Here is a 14256-nt window from a genome sequence, read left to right on the forward strand (position 1 = left end):
TTAATAAATAATATATTATTGTCAGATTTATCGAAAAATGAATTCGATAATAATAAATTCTAAAATTTTGCTAACTAAAATTTTATATCTAACGCTAAATTTAACGACAAATAGATTATTATCAGCAGATTTTTTAGTAAATCTACTAATAAATTCGATGATTTTTTTTATAGTGTTCGTTAGAGTCTTTTGACAAAATTTTGTCTTAATTTTATGGTATTAGTTATACATATAAATACAGAAAAAAAAAAGAGATTATACATATAAATATAGAATAGAATGGCTCATGAATCTATCATGATCGTATGAGTTCAATAAACTCACATAGGAATAGGATCATAGGAAAAGAAAAAATTAAGAAATAAATAAGGACTGAGAGTTTAGAGAGAAAAAGAAAAGATGGAAAAGAAATTAGGTGAATTGTATAAGAATTTTTTGTCTAAAATAAATTCTTAGCTTGTCCACTTATCTTTCAATTGTTTGCAGAAAAATAAATGAATAACAAAAAAGTAGTGCAAGAAAAATCCAAATAACATAAATATTTTAATTATTAAATCATTGATGTGAGGGTATAGTACAGCACGATCTTTATGTAGGAAAAAAAATCTAAACAAATAAAAAAAGAGATAAAAAGAATAGAGCTTTTTGGATGATTTGTCCTAGTTGGTAGAGTTAATATTAAAGAAAGGTTGAGTAGACTAGGAATTATTTTTAATAGTGATAATATATGTGTACTGTGTAAAAAGGAGGTAGAATTTGTACAACATTTATTTCTGGTTTGTGAGTATACATGGCAGGTCTGGTGTGCTTGGTTGAGGGCTTTGAATAGAGTTTGGACTATTCCTAGAACCATTAAAGAACTATTTGAGAGTTGGACTGGTATGCACAATCGAAAAGAAGAGCAGAAGACATGGCTGACAGGATTCTTTGCAGTGATTTGGAACATTTGGTTAGAACACAATGCCAGAATTTTCAATAATAAAGAAACAGGTGTTGATAACATATAGGGAAGGACGTTTTTGAGTTACAAAGAATGGACTGGTAGTGATCCTTTTGGTTGTTGATAGCAATGTCGGAGATGACAGAGGTTCATAACTTTTGTATGCAGGTTTAGTTCATGTCTGTGTGTATACGCTCCACTCTAATGTGTTGAGTTTTCTTTGCTTCAAAAAAAAAAAAAAAGGGTTAAATTCAAAGTCAAAATATTAGCCACCGGAATGAGTAGTCGAAGATTTATTTGAGAGTCCATTGTGTTGAGGCAAACATGATCCATTTAAATTACATGTGCCAGTTTCTTGAAAATTTGTTTCCTTAATATTGTTATTCATCTTATTTGCCAGATTCAGCTTCATGCATGGCGACACCTAAATTCAGCACAGACTTTGTTTTATGTTTATTCTTGTTATGTGTTCATGCAACATTAGTCTTTGCTTCAACCTCAAATGTATTATACTTTTCCCTCTCTCTCTCACATACTTTTTTTTCTTTTTTTTTTTTAATAAACTATTTTTATAACCCATTTTCTCTTTCAAGTTTAGTTTTATTTTAAAAGTTGTTGAAATAGAGTTTTTATTTTACAAATTGAAAAAGTATAGGAACCAATTTTTAAGTAGTTAATAATAGTAATTTTTTTAATTATTTTTTTAATTTTTATTTTTGGAGAATTTGTAGTTTAGTATTAGAATTTAGAGTATATAATTTAAGATTTAGGATTTAAAGGTTTAAAATTAAAAAAATAATTGGTATTGGTCGAAAAATATTGACTTCTTGACTCTTACAAATTAGAAAATAAAATTTCACATTAATTTTTCTTGATTTCAGTGGCAAAATTCACAAGATTGGTTGAACCATGGTGGAGATTTGTTCAACAGAAGATATGGCTACAAAGAGTTTAAGATCAGTCCCAAAACAGCACCAAAGCTAAGTTTGAAGTGGAAATTCTATGCAGGCAAAGACATAACTGCAACACCAGCAATATATGAGGATACCCTTTATTTTCCAAGTTGGAATGGTAACATATATGCAGTGAATGAAACAAATGGATCCCTTATTTGGAAGCAGAACTTGCAAGAATTAACAGGTCTAAATGCACCTAGATTAACAACCAATGTGAATTGGACAGTGTCAAGATCAACTCCTACAATAGTTGGTGATCACGATTCATTGATGGTTGGAATTTATGGCCCTGCTGTAGTTATTGCTCTAAACAGAACAAATGGTAAGCTTTTGTGGTTAACCTATTTGGATCATCATCCTCTAGCACTTATCACCATGTCTGGAACATACTACAAAGGGTTAGTACATGAATAATATATGTTTGCTGCTATTGTATTTTTGGATTCCATCAATGATATTGTTTTAATAAGATTTTGTTTAATTATTCTTGAAGTTTTATAATTTTCCCCAATTTTCAATCAAGACCTTTATAATTTAAACATCTCTAATTTAATTCTTATACTGAATAAAGAGTTCTCAATAAGGTCCTTTTTATTGTGATTAAGTCCCCATCTTTGTACAATTTATTGTCTAATATAGAAATTTAATTACAAAAATTTTAAATTAAAAGTCTTGTTGAAATAAAATTGTTTATATCCTATAAGAATTATACTAGCACTTATCACCATGTCTGGAACATACTACAAAGGGTTAGTACATGAATAATATATGTTTGCTGCTATTGTATTTTTGGATTCCATCAATGATATTGTTTTAATAAGATTTTGTTTAATTATTCTTGAAGTTTTATAATTTTCCCCAATTTTCAATCAAGACCTTTATAATTTAAACATCTCTAATTTAATTCTTATACTGAATAAAGAGTTCTCAACAAGGTCCTTTTTATTGTGATTAAGTCCCCATCTTTGTACAATTTATTGTCTAATATAGGAATTTAATTACAAAAATTTTAAATTAAAAGTCTAGTTGAAATAAAATTTTTATATCCTATAAGAATTATATTAGAAATATTTTAATTACAATAACCTAATTAAAAAAATTCTATTATAACATAAAAACCTAATCATAAAGTAAAGAGACATTAGAAATTGAACAAAACTACAAAGACATCAATAATAATTTGGCCTAAATTTTTTCTCCAAAGCCAACTTGTTCAGTTGTTGATAATATATATTGCATCAAGAGGTATACTCTATGATTGTTCAAAGAATATGATGAGCTACAAGCTTGGTCTAAGTTTAAAACTCAACATTATGCAAGTTCTTACCCAATCTAAGTTGCAAACCAGAATTGAACAAATGTGGCAATATTTTTATCTTACACTTTCAATTGAATTCTGAATTACTTATGGTGCATTGGTATCCATTAGAGGTTACTATGTTGGAACATCATCACTAGAAGAAGCTGAAACCATTGAACGATGCTGCATATTTCGAGGCAGCATGGCGAAACTTGATGCCTTATCCGGCGCCATCATATGGCAAACCTACACGTTACCGGATAACAATGGCACGGTTGGAGGGTATGCAGGAGCAGCCATATGGGGTAGCAGCCCCTCCATTGATGCTCAAAGAAACCATGTCTACATTGCCACTGGGAACCTCTACTCTGCGCCGCGACGAATACTTGAGTGTCAAGAAAGGCAGAGCAACAGAACAGTGCCTACTGAACCTGATGACTGTGTTGAGCCTGAAAACCACTCCAATTCAATCTTGGCCCTTGATTTGGACACCGGAAAGATTGAATGGTACCGGCAACTAGGAGGGTATGATGTTTGGTTTTATCAATGCAACAATGCTTCAATTCCCGGTTGTCCTCCTTCTGGTCCTACCCCTGATGCTGATTTTGGTGAGGCACCAATGATGTTGAGTGTATATGTCAATGGAACTAAGAAAGATATTGTTGCTGCTGTTCAGAAAAGTGGCTATGCATGGGCTTTGGATCGCAACAATGGCAACATTACTTGGTTCACGGTAAGACCTGAAAACGTTTTGAATCAAAGACTGGCTGAAGCTGAACTCAAGTGCGAGTCACACTAAAATGTTTTATGTCATAGATAAAGCAATTAGAATCATAAATGAAATCAATTATAACAGTAACTCATTACCTAATGAAGTCATAAATGAAAACCTCAATCACATTTCAAGATTACACAAAGTCAAATCCTATCATAAAAAATTTATTTATCATGTATCAATAACTGTGTTGTATCATAACAAATTCATGCTTTTCATAATTCTAACCGTAGATAAAAAATGTTAGGAAAAGTCTAGGGGACCAGCAATTTTTGTGTTTTCTGGCCAGCACTTAACCATCAAAACAAAAGTGAGTGATCTCCTACCATTAGATGTAATCTCAGACCATTAAAAACACTATTGATGGCCAATTGATGGTTACAAAACACCAAAATTACTGACCCCCTAGCATTCCTCAAAATGTTATATGCACACAAAAAATCAGTCACTGAATCAATCATTATATATTTGTATATAAAATATATTTAACTTGTTTTCAATATACACTGATGTGATGACTGATTTTTTGTTAGGTGGTATGGTTGAAGCTTACATGTAGAGCAGTAACTAATCAATGAATAAAACATTCACACTTTTGAGCTTTGCCCCTTTTGCAGGAAGCTGGACCAGGCGGAATAGTAGGAGGAGGAACATGGGGTGCGGCGACGGACGAAAGGAGAGTTTACACAAACATTGTAAATTCCGGGGCCAAAAACTTCACTCTTGCACCATCAAACAGAACCACAACTAGTGGTGGTTGGGTGGCAATGGATGCAAGTAATGGGAAAATTGTATGGTCCACTGCTAATCCTAGTAACAGCACTTCTAATGGACCTGTTAGTGTTGCAAATGATGTTGTCTTTGCTGGATCAATAGACCTATTGGGGTCAATATATGCAATGAATGCAAAAAATGGGAAGATTTTGTGGTCCTACAAAACTGGAGCAAGTGTCTATGGAGGCATGTCAATTAGCAACGGTTGCATATATGTTGGCAGTGGTTATAATGTTAGTTTGGGGTTTCCTGACTTGTCGGGTGGAACCTCGTTATCTGCATTTTGTGTCTAAGAACTTTACATCATATATTGTTAAGTACTCCACTCACTGTGAGTAATGTAAACTTTTTTCAATAAAATTATCAAGAAAAGTAAATTATACCATAGAATGTGAAGCTATATTGAATGATATTATCTTTAGAAATTTGTTCTATCAATTTTAATGGTGTTGGTTTTATCTAGCCGATGTCATCACTGTTAGAATTTGATGCATGGATTCAATAGTTTCTGGCTAAACAGTAAACACTTAATCCAAGAAATTGGATATTATCCATATCGGTTGAAACTCTGAATGCTTAAACAACTTGGGCTGATCTAATGATTAGTTCACTAGTTCGCTTAAGCAAGTATCAGAGTTCAAATCCCACATTGTAGATGTAGTAACCTATTTTCGATTTGCGACAGATTAGTCCTAGGCTTGCCGGACGGAGGGATATCGTGAATGCTTAACTTGGATCTATTCTTGTTATTGATCCTATTTTTCCCCCATTCACTCTGTTGTTGGTCTGCTGTTGCTTACTAATTGAACAACCTGCATTATTCTATGAGTAAGCATCTTTATGAATGTTTGTTGTATGTTGAAAGGAACTACTCATTGAAATTTTATGTTCACTTTATAGTATGCTGCATTTGATCATTTGTTATATGATAATAAATTAAAAGGAATATAGCTGAAGTTATTGACCTTCTGTTATATGTCACTTTCTGATAATAGATTACTTAAACAAGCCCCTGCATCTAGTTTGGCAACTCTATGTTTCCAGTACTATTTATAGGAGCCAGGAATTGAAGTCTTCTTTGTAGGCGTCTATTCTTTTTCCTTTGTTTATCTGTAATTATATAGAAGAAAATTAGAATACATTATTTCCTAATAAGTTTGTAGGCGAGCTTCCACTTTGAGGAGGATAGTGAAGGCATGATCAAGCAGATGATTCTAAAGAGAATAGGCAAAATTTGGAAGGATACAAGAGGAAAGTTGTTTCACCAATTTTATGATGGAACAAAGACTTTGGAACAGAATATTGCCCAATGCCCAGAAGGAATAGATCCAAGTAATTGGAAATGGTCCCTTGAATACCGCATGAGGGCTGATACACAGGTAAAAGTTATTGAATTGGTATCTAAGTAGATTTATCTATGGCATATTGAGTTGGATTAAATTGTTTTCTTAGTATACTTATATATGATGGCACAATTGGAGAAGTGCAGAAAAAATGCACTCACACAGGCGGTTCAAAAAGCTTAGCAAGGTGAAGAGAAGAAGAAGAGATAATCAGTCTCAAAGTTGTTTTAGGCTATTTCATTGTTTTCTTATTTTTCATTTGTTGGGTTTATAATTGTCTCAATGTCAATATACAGGAACGATTACAGGGGAGACGCATTAGTCGAGGAGAGATTTGGAATAAGGTGCATAAGAGAAAGGATGTCTCTTATATCCATAATAATGTGCAAACCACGCGTGTAAGTATTTTGTTAAAGCTATGTTTTCCTTTAGAATTTAAAATTTGCTACTGCTATATATTCTGCTTCTGCTGTAGAGAGAGTAACTACTAGTTGTTTCTTTAAAGACCAAGAAATTGCACCAGAACCAAGATGAAATACAAATTCTGAAGTACTTTTTTTTGTTTCTATATCTCCAGCCCAATCACTGTCAGTGTAACCGATAAGGTTTACTTCATTAGTATTTTCATAATAAATACCATCATTTAAAGTATCTTTGATATATCGAAGAATCCTTTTTGCCGCTTGCAAATGGTTGGTACAAGGTTCCTCCATGAATCTGCTAAACAAACCAACTCCAAACACAATATCTGGTCTAGTCACAGTCAAGTACCTTAGACTTCCAATCAAGCTTTTGTAATATGTAGGATTTACTGCTCTTCCTTTATCTTTTAGTAACTTGAACTTCTCTTCGACTGGAGTAGGAACTGGCTTTGAATGTTTCATTTGAAATTTCTTCAAAATATCATTTGCATATTTCTTTTGAGAAATGAAAATACCATCATCTCTTTAAACCACTTCAATGCCAAGAAAGTAAGACATCAAGCACATATATGTCATTTCAAAGTGCTTTATCATAGCCTCCCCGAATTCTGCAATTATCTTCAAATTGTTCCCAGTAAAGATCAAATTATCAACATAAAAACACACGATCAAGATATCTCTAGGTTCAACGAACTTGATATAAAGCTGATGAGCGGATATTTTATACGCTTTTTGGGGATAATTTCATATAGTTTTGAGTATGTTTTAGTTAGTTTTTAGTCTATTTCTATTAGTTTTTAGGAAAAATTCATATTTCTAGACTTTACTATGAGTTGTGTGTTTTTCTATAATTTCAGGTATTTTTCTGGCTGAAATTGAAGGAGCTGAACAAAAATCTGATTCAGGCTGAAAAAGGACTGCTGATGTTGTTGGATTCTGACCTCCCTGCACTCAAAGTGGATTTTCGGGAGCTACAGAACTCGAAATGGCGTGCTTCCAATTGAGTTGGAAAGTAGACATCCAGGGATTTCCAGCAATATATAATAGTCCATACTTTGCACAAGAATAGATGACGTAAACTGGCGTCCATGAACGTGTGCCTGACAACCACCTCTGTTCTATATTCGATTGAATGAGTATCTCCGAGATCTCTTAATCAGAATCTCTGTGGTATAAGCTAGAACTGATGGCGGCATTCATGAGAATCCGGAAAGCCTAAACCTTGTCTGTGGTATTCCGAGTAGGATTCAAGGATTGAATGACTGTGACGAGCTTCAAACTCCTGAAGGCTGGGCGTTAGTGACAGACGCAAAAGGATAGTAAATCCTATTCCAACCGGATCGAGAACCAACCGGTGATTAGCCGTGCTGTGACAGAGCGCGTGAGCGTAGTTTTCACTGGAAGGATGGATGGTAGCCATTGACAACGGTGATCCACCAACACACAGCTTGCCATAGGAGGACGTGCGTGCGTGAACAAGAAGACAGAGGAAAGCAGAGATTCAGAAGACAAAGCATCTCCAAAACTCCAACATATTCTCCATTACTGCACAACAAGTAACCTTTAATTTATGCTCTCTTGGTTATTCACAATTCAACTGATAAACATAATTGATTTCCTGACTAAGATTTACAAGATAACCATAGATTGCTTCAAACCAACAATCTCCGTGGGATTCGACCCTTACTCACGTGAGGTATTACTTGGACGACCCAGTGCACTTGCTGGTCAGTAGTACGAGTTGTGAGAAGTGTGATTCACAATTCGTGCACCAAAAGCGTATATTCAAATGGACATCTTTTGAAACCATTCTGAGTAAAATAAGAATCAATCTTCTTGTACCATGCTCTTGGTGCTTGTTTTAACCCGTACAAGGCTTTCTTCAACTTGTAAACTTTATCTTCTTTTCCAAGAACTTCATATCTTGCAGGTTGCTCAACACACACTTCTTCTAAAGTGCCATTTAGAAATACAGACTTAACATCCATTTAATGTATCTTCCACTTATTTTGAGCCGAGAGTGAAATAATCATACGAATAGTGTCTAATCTTGCAACAGGAGAAAATACTTCAAAATAATCGATACCTGGCTTTTGTTTGTATCCCTTAGCAACTAATCTTGCTTTGAAACGATCAACTTCACCACTGGGTTTGTACTTAGTCTTGTAAACCCACTTTACTCCAATCGGCTTCTTATCTGCTGGTAAATCTGTCAGCTCCCATGTGTCATTCTTTTCAATGGCATGAATCTCCTCGTCCATTGCTTTCTTACAATTGTTGTTTTTAGAGGCTTCTTTAAAGTTCAATAGCTCACAATCTGAAAATAGAGCAAAGTTTATGATTTCTTCATCGGACGGATCGTTGTCATTGCCAATTTCATAATCTGCTAATCTAGCAGGTAGTCTCCGCTCTCTTTGTGATCTTCTAGATGATTCTGATTGTTTGGTTGTGTCTGGTTGCCTTTCTTCTACCTCATCACATGTATTTGGAATTATAGTCAGCTGCTTTTCTGTCTTTGTGTTCCAGTCCCACATGTCTTTCTAGTCGAACGTCACGTCTCTGCTGATGATTACTTTCTTTGTTTCTGGATTGTACAACTTGTATTCTTTTGAGTCTGTGCTATAGCCAATAAAGATACACTTCTCACCTTTGTCATCTAACTTCTTCCTTAATTGATCTAGTACGTGGGCATAAGCAATACACCCAAAGACTCTGAAATGATGGATGGAAGCCACTTTCCACTCCAAGCTTCCCCTGGAATTTTATCACGAACACTCTTTGTTGGACACCTATTTAAAATATGAACTGCTGTTGCGACTCCTTCTGCCCAAAACTCTTTAGGCATTTGTTTTTACTTGAGCATGCATCTGACCATATCCATGATGGTTCTGTTCTTTCTTTCAGCAACTCCATTTTGTTGAGGAGTATATCTAGTTGTTAGTTGGTGTTGAATTTCGTGTTGCTTCAAGTATTCTGAACACGCAAGATATTCTGTTCCTCTGTCTGTTCTGAGAATTTTGATTTTATAGCCACTTTGTTTTTCGACAAACGCCTTGAATGTCTTAAAGACATCACATGCTTCTGATTTATGCTTCAGAAAGTATACCCATATATATCTACTAAAATCATCAATAAAAGTGATAAAGTAACTGCTACCACCATTACTTGGAACTTCTACAGAACAGAGATCTGAATGCACAATTTCAAGTAATCTTCTAGCTCTCCATGACTTTCCTATAGGGAATGGATCTCTGTGTTTCTTTCCCAGTTGACAAATCTCACAAACACAATTGGGAATATGAATACATGGTAGACCAGAAACAAGTCCTTTTCTTGACAGGTAGTTTAGGCCAGAAAAATGAAAATGCCCAAACCGCATGTGCCACAACCAGTTATCATCAAGTATCACAGAACTCATGCAAGAGGGATTAACATGTTGAATTTTAACGGAAACATTATGTTTGAAGTCATCTTTGCTTTATCTATGAACCTTCCGTTGTTGTTAAACACAGTACAATATCTACGATAAGTTATCATCTTATATTCCTTCTCATATAATTGCCCCATACTCAGTAAATTGTAATCAAGTTCAGGAGCATAGAAAACATCAGAAATATAACTCAGAGAACCATCCTTCAATCTAATTGGTATGTGTCCTTTTCCTTCAATAGGGATCTTTGTATTATTACCAAACTTCAATAATAATTTAACTGAATCATCTAGAGAAGAAAATAACTCCTTTCTACCAGACATATGATTATTACAGGCATTATCCAAGTACCATATATTTTCATCTTCAGCACATGAATTACTTGTAAAAAATAAAGTTTGAGTACCCGAATTATCATCAATATTTTGATGCTGATTTTCTGCAATGTGTGCTTGGTTGTTATTCATAATTTTGAATCTGTAATCTGCTACTTTGTGTCCATACTTTTCACAATGAAAGCAGTTGAAATTGGTTCTTTCTTGATGAAAATTGCCTCGACCTCTTCCTCGGTTGACAGGCCTAAAATTCGTTCCACCTCTTCCTTGGTTCGGTGGTGTAAAGTTATTGTAACTTCCTTGGTTGTAATTGCCACGACCTCTTCCTCTAAAACTTTCTCTACCTCTACTTTGAAAATTAAAACCACGACCTCGTCCTTCTTGTGTACGGCTTGATTATGCAATATTGTTTAAATTCACTCGGCTTTTTAGAGCTTCCTCGGTTGATTTTTCTGACTTTTCTAGTATTCTACTGATGTGGCTTTCCATGGTTCCTTGCAACTCTGCAATCGTCATAGTATTCATATCGTGGGAGTCTAGTATCGTAGTCACCACATGGTCATACTTCATTGGCATGGTGCGAAGAATTTTCTCCACCACTTTGCTATCGGGCATATCTTCTCCATAGATTCTCATCTTATTGACAAGATCTGTAACACGAGTAAAATATTGCTCAACAGTTTCTGAGCTAGACATCTCGTATCTTTCATATTCTCTTCTCAAAGACTGTAGCTTTGCTTTCTAAGCTTTATCTACGCCTTTGTATGATAGCTTCAACGTGTTTCATGCTTCTTTTGTACTTTTGGCATTTGCTATTTTGCCAAACACAGTATAATCTACATCTTGATGAATTTGAGATAGCGCTAATTGATCTCTCCTCTGTTGAGCAGCATCTGCTCCTCCTTGCAAACCCGATTCAATGAAATTCCATAGGTTCTGCACCTTCAAATAGGTAGACATGAAAGTCTCCCAATAACTATAATCGAGTTTTCCATCTAACTTGGGACCGGACCACACAATATTAAAAGTGTTTGCCATACTAACTCTATGAATAAACAACTATGTGAGAACTCTCTCACACCTCACAAACTCTCAAACACCAGGCGCTGGATTAACCAGCTCTGATACCAAATATAAGTATAATACCCACACTTAATTGGCCCTAGGATCACTCACTCATATAAATGACGCTATCATATTTTTCATCTCTCAAACTCACTAACATTCATAATAATAAGGAGAAAATTTTTTGAAACAAACACTAAGTATTTTGGTTCATGGAGAGATGGATAACAACATACATATGAAGCCTTTATATAGGAAAACCTTCATAATAAAATAATTCTTATAACTAAGCACTAGTTGTAATAATTCATGAAACATGTAGAAATTTTGACTAATCAATTCCTTATTCAATTTTGCTTCAAATTCTTAATCATCAATCTTGCAACTTCCAATTCATGATTCTTCATTCTTCTAATATGATGATGTATTCAATTTCAATTCAATTTGATTTTGAACTTCTTCAATATTTTAGTATATTGTAGTTGTACTACTTTCTTGAATATTTTTTATTTAATTTTTTAACAAAAAGTGCTACAATTGAACTCTTATATGTGACAGGAAACGATTATGAATATTGCGTGTTTAGATGATTCTTCTAGGGAACTACCACAAAATGATCCAATTATTCAAGCTCTTAAAAAAAAGAACACCCAGGTCAAGTTCATGGTGTGGGTTTCGAGCCATGTTCTACTCAACGCTCTGCTGGTCAAACTGCACAACAGTTGAGTCATGGAGCTCAAATAGAGCTGAATTAGAGTGTACTTGTTGAACTACAGGCAACGATGGCAGCAGAGAAGTTGAAACGGCAGGCCATGGAAAATATTTTGATAGCTGAGAGCTGTTAAATGATTTGAATGATTTGACTAAATTTTTATCTAACTACTCTCAGATATCAACTTCACGTAAAATTGACTATACCTAAGTTTTCACCGTTTTGAGATACCTTATTCAAGCAAGGAGATGAATTACCATTTGTTGTTGCCGCATGGTTGAAGTCCTTGGTATGCATCCTGAGTTTAAGAAATGTGCTTAGATTTCGTCTACAATTAATTTATTAATGTGTTGAATCAAATAGATATATGATTTATCATCAAAGCATGAATATATCTGTATCTATTTTTCAGACATCGGACAAGCGGAATGCACCGATTTCGTCACCTGTAAAGCCATCTTCTTCTGGTAGTTAAAGGAGTAGCGACAATTTTAGAATTGCTGCAATGAAACAAGACATACAATTCAAATTTGCAGCGGCTAAAGGAAAGTCACAAGTATGTGGCTATTGAAAGCGCCACTAAAGATATGCGTTGCAAGTGCCAATAAAGTGACCCTTGCTAATTGTTTGTCAAGTTAATTTACACGTAATTTTAATTTAACTTAATTTAGGCACATGCCCACAAAACGTGGTTGAAATTAGTTTCTGAAACTCTATATTTTTACATATTTTATTACTTATTTAATTGTATAATTTATTAATTTTATAGAATTGATCTTTATTTTTATGGGTTAATACTCAAAATCGTCCCTGAAAGATCACGCATTCTTCATTTTCGTCCCCGAATAATTTTTTTAATCAAATTAATCCTTGAAAGATTTAAAATCAATCGCGTTTGTCCTTCCGTCAATTAGTTAACGGTTTCCGTTAACGTTTTCCACATGTATCGTTAAATGACAAATCAACAATGATAAAACGACGTTGTCTTTTGGTATTAGAGCATATTGTGTCAAAACGGCGCCGTTTCTCTTTTCCTCTCTCTCAAAACGCATGAAACATCACAATAGTTAGAGAGAATGCAATGGAGCTCGGATCATTGGAAGGGATGAGGAAGCCATAATCGGTGATGCTATGCAGAATGTGACTGGGCTCATTCTTCGCAGTTTAGGATACCAATGCTAAGCCATAGTTGGAGTTGTGACCACTAAGGCACTAACCAATGACATTAACGACATGGCAAAATGGAGCAACAGTGACGCCAATTAGACAGAGAGACACAGAGACTCACTCAGTGATGCGACACAGAAACCCGACAGCCCAACCACATCACCAATCCATCAGCGACACCCACAAACAGCATGCCACACAAACAAACGGCAGTAATTTTGGTCGAATTTCAGAGTTCAGAGGTAGAGAAAAGTGAGATTAAGAGAAGTGAAAATGGAGTCATGGAGCTTGGAGATGGAGGTAACGTTGTGGATTGTAAATCGTAAAAGTGAGAAAGATTGAGAGGTTGGTGATTTATTGCTAGGGTTTTCATATATTCAACTCAAATTGGGCTTTGATTAGATCAAAATGCATTCTAGGTTAAGAAGATAACTTTTAAATTGGGTTCTTTCTAAAATGCAACCTCGCACCACAGACGCCATTTCGGCAATTTAGCGACTTTCTCCGGCAATTCTACTCAAAGCAGCTTCCTCCAACTCGAAGTGTAGAACCGCAACAGAAAGGAGAGGTAGAATTGTAAAATCATACCTTTTGATTAAAGCACTGTGTTCTTCTCTTTGATTAGCACTCTGTCGTCTTTTCTCTCTCTGTGTGTTTGATATTTTGTGTTTTGTGTGAAGAAGGAAGAAAGAGCGTCTGGATAATGACTGGGGAAAGCTTCAAATGGGGAGAGATGAGAGAAACGGTGTCGTTTTGATATGTGCTGTGTCACTTAACAATTTATGCAGAAAACGTTAACGGAAACTGTTAACTAATTGACGGAAGGACAAACGCGATTAATTTTAAATCTTTTAAGGACTAATTTGATTAAAAAAATCATTCGGGACGAAAATGAAGAATGCGTGATCTTTCAGGGACGATTTTGAGTATTAACCCTTATTTTTATATTGTATATACTTGTGTCCGTAAACTTCATTCATATAACAAAATGTTTTCGTCTTGTCTTATAAAAAAAAGCAGCTTAATGTGCAAGGCTC

At 34.7% G+C, this 14256-nt stretch overlaps 2 protein-coding genes across 4 annotated transcripts; both read left to right on the forward strand.

The window, feature by feature from the left end:
- LOC107616304 (polyvinylalcohol dehydrogenase) lies at positions 1221-5135 on the forward strand. Its single transcript, XM_016318282.2, has 4 exons — positions 1221-1444; positions 1822-2294; positions 3326-3929; positions 4589-5135. Exons 1-4 carry the CDS (start codon positions 1355-1357, stop codon positions 5036-5038), a joined length of 1617 nt encoding a protein of 538 aa, XP_016173768.1. The 5' UTR covers positions 1221-1354; the 3' UTR covers positions 5039-5135.
- On the forward strand, positions 5252-12307 carry LOC110269102. Of its 3 annotated transcripts, none has more exons than XM_021116654.1 (4): positions 5252-6124; positions 6235-6275; positions 6385-6486; positions 11899-12307. In XM_021116654.1, exons 1-4 carry the CDS (start codon positions 5942-5944, stop codon positions 11909-11911), a joined length of 339 nt encoding a protein of 112 aa, XP_020972313.1. In that variant the 5' UTR covers positions 5252-5941; the 3' UTR covers positions 11912-12307. The 3 variants fall into 3 exon arrangements, with proteins under 3 accessions (XP_020972313.1, XP_020972307.1, XP_020972303.1); XM_021116648.1 differs by lacking the exon at positions 11899-12307 and adding an exon at positions 7368-7417; XM_021116644.1 differs by lacking the exon at positions 6235-6275 and having other exon boundaries at positions 11899-12303.

Source organism: Arachis ipaensis, chromosome B01 (assembly GCF_000816755.2).
Source record: "Arachis ipaensis cultivar K30076 chromosome B01, Araip1.1, whole genome shotgun sequence".
NCBI classification, from domain to species: domain Eukaryota; kingdom Viridiplantae; phylum Streptophyta; class Magnoliopsida; order Fabales; family Fabaceae; genus Arachis; species Arachis ipaensis.

Coding starts and splice junctions, on each gene's coding strand:
- LOC107616304 (XM_016318282.2), top strand. CDS start 1,355: ATGGCGACACCTAAATTCAGCACAGACTTTGTTTTATGTTTATTCTTG. Junction 1,445..1,821: donor TCTTTGCTTCAACCTCAAAT/GTATTATACTTT, acceptor TCTTGATTTCAG/TGGCAAAATTCACAAGATTG. Junction 3,930..4,588: donor GCAACATTACTTGGTTCACG/GTAAGACCTGAA, acceptor CCCCTTTTGCAG/GAAGCTGGACCAGGCGGAAT.
- LOC110269102 (XM_021116644.1), top strand. CDS start 5,942: ATGATCAAGCAGATGATTCTAAAGAGAATAGGCAAAATTTGGAAGGAT. Junction 6,125..6,384: donor GCATGAGGGCTGATACACAG/GTAAAAGTTATT, acceptor GTCAATATACAG/GAACGATTACAGGGGAGACG. Junction 6,487..11,898: donor ATAATGTGCAAACCACGCGT/GTAAGTATTTTG, acceptor TATATGTGACAG/GAAACGATTATGAATATTGC.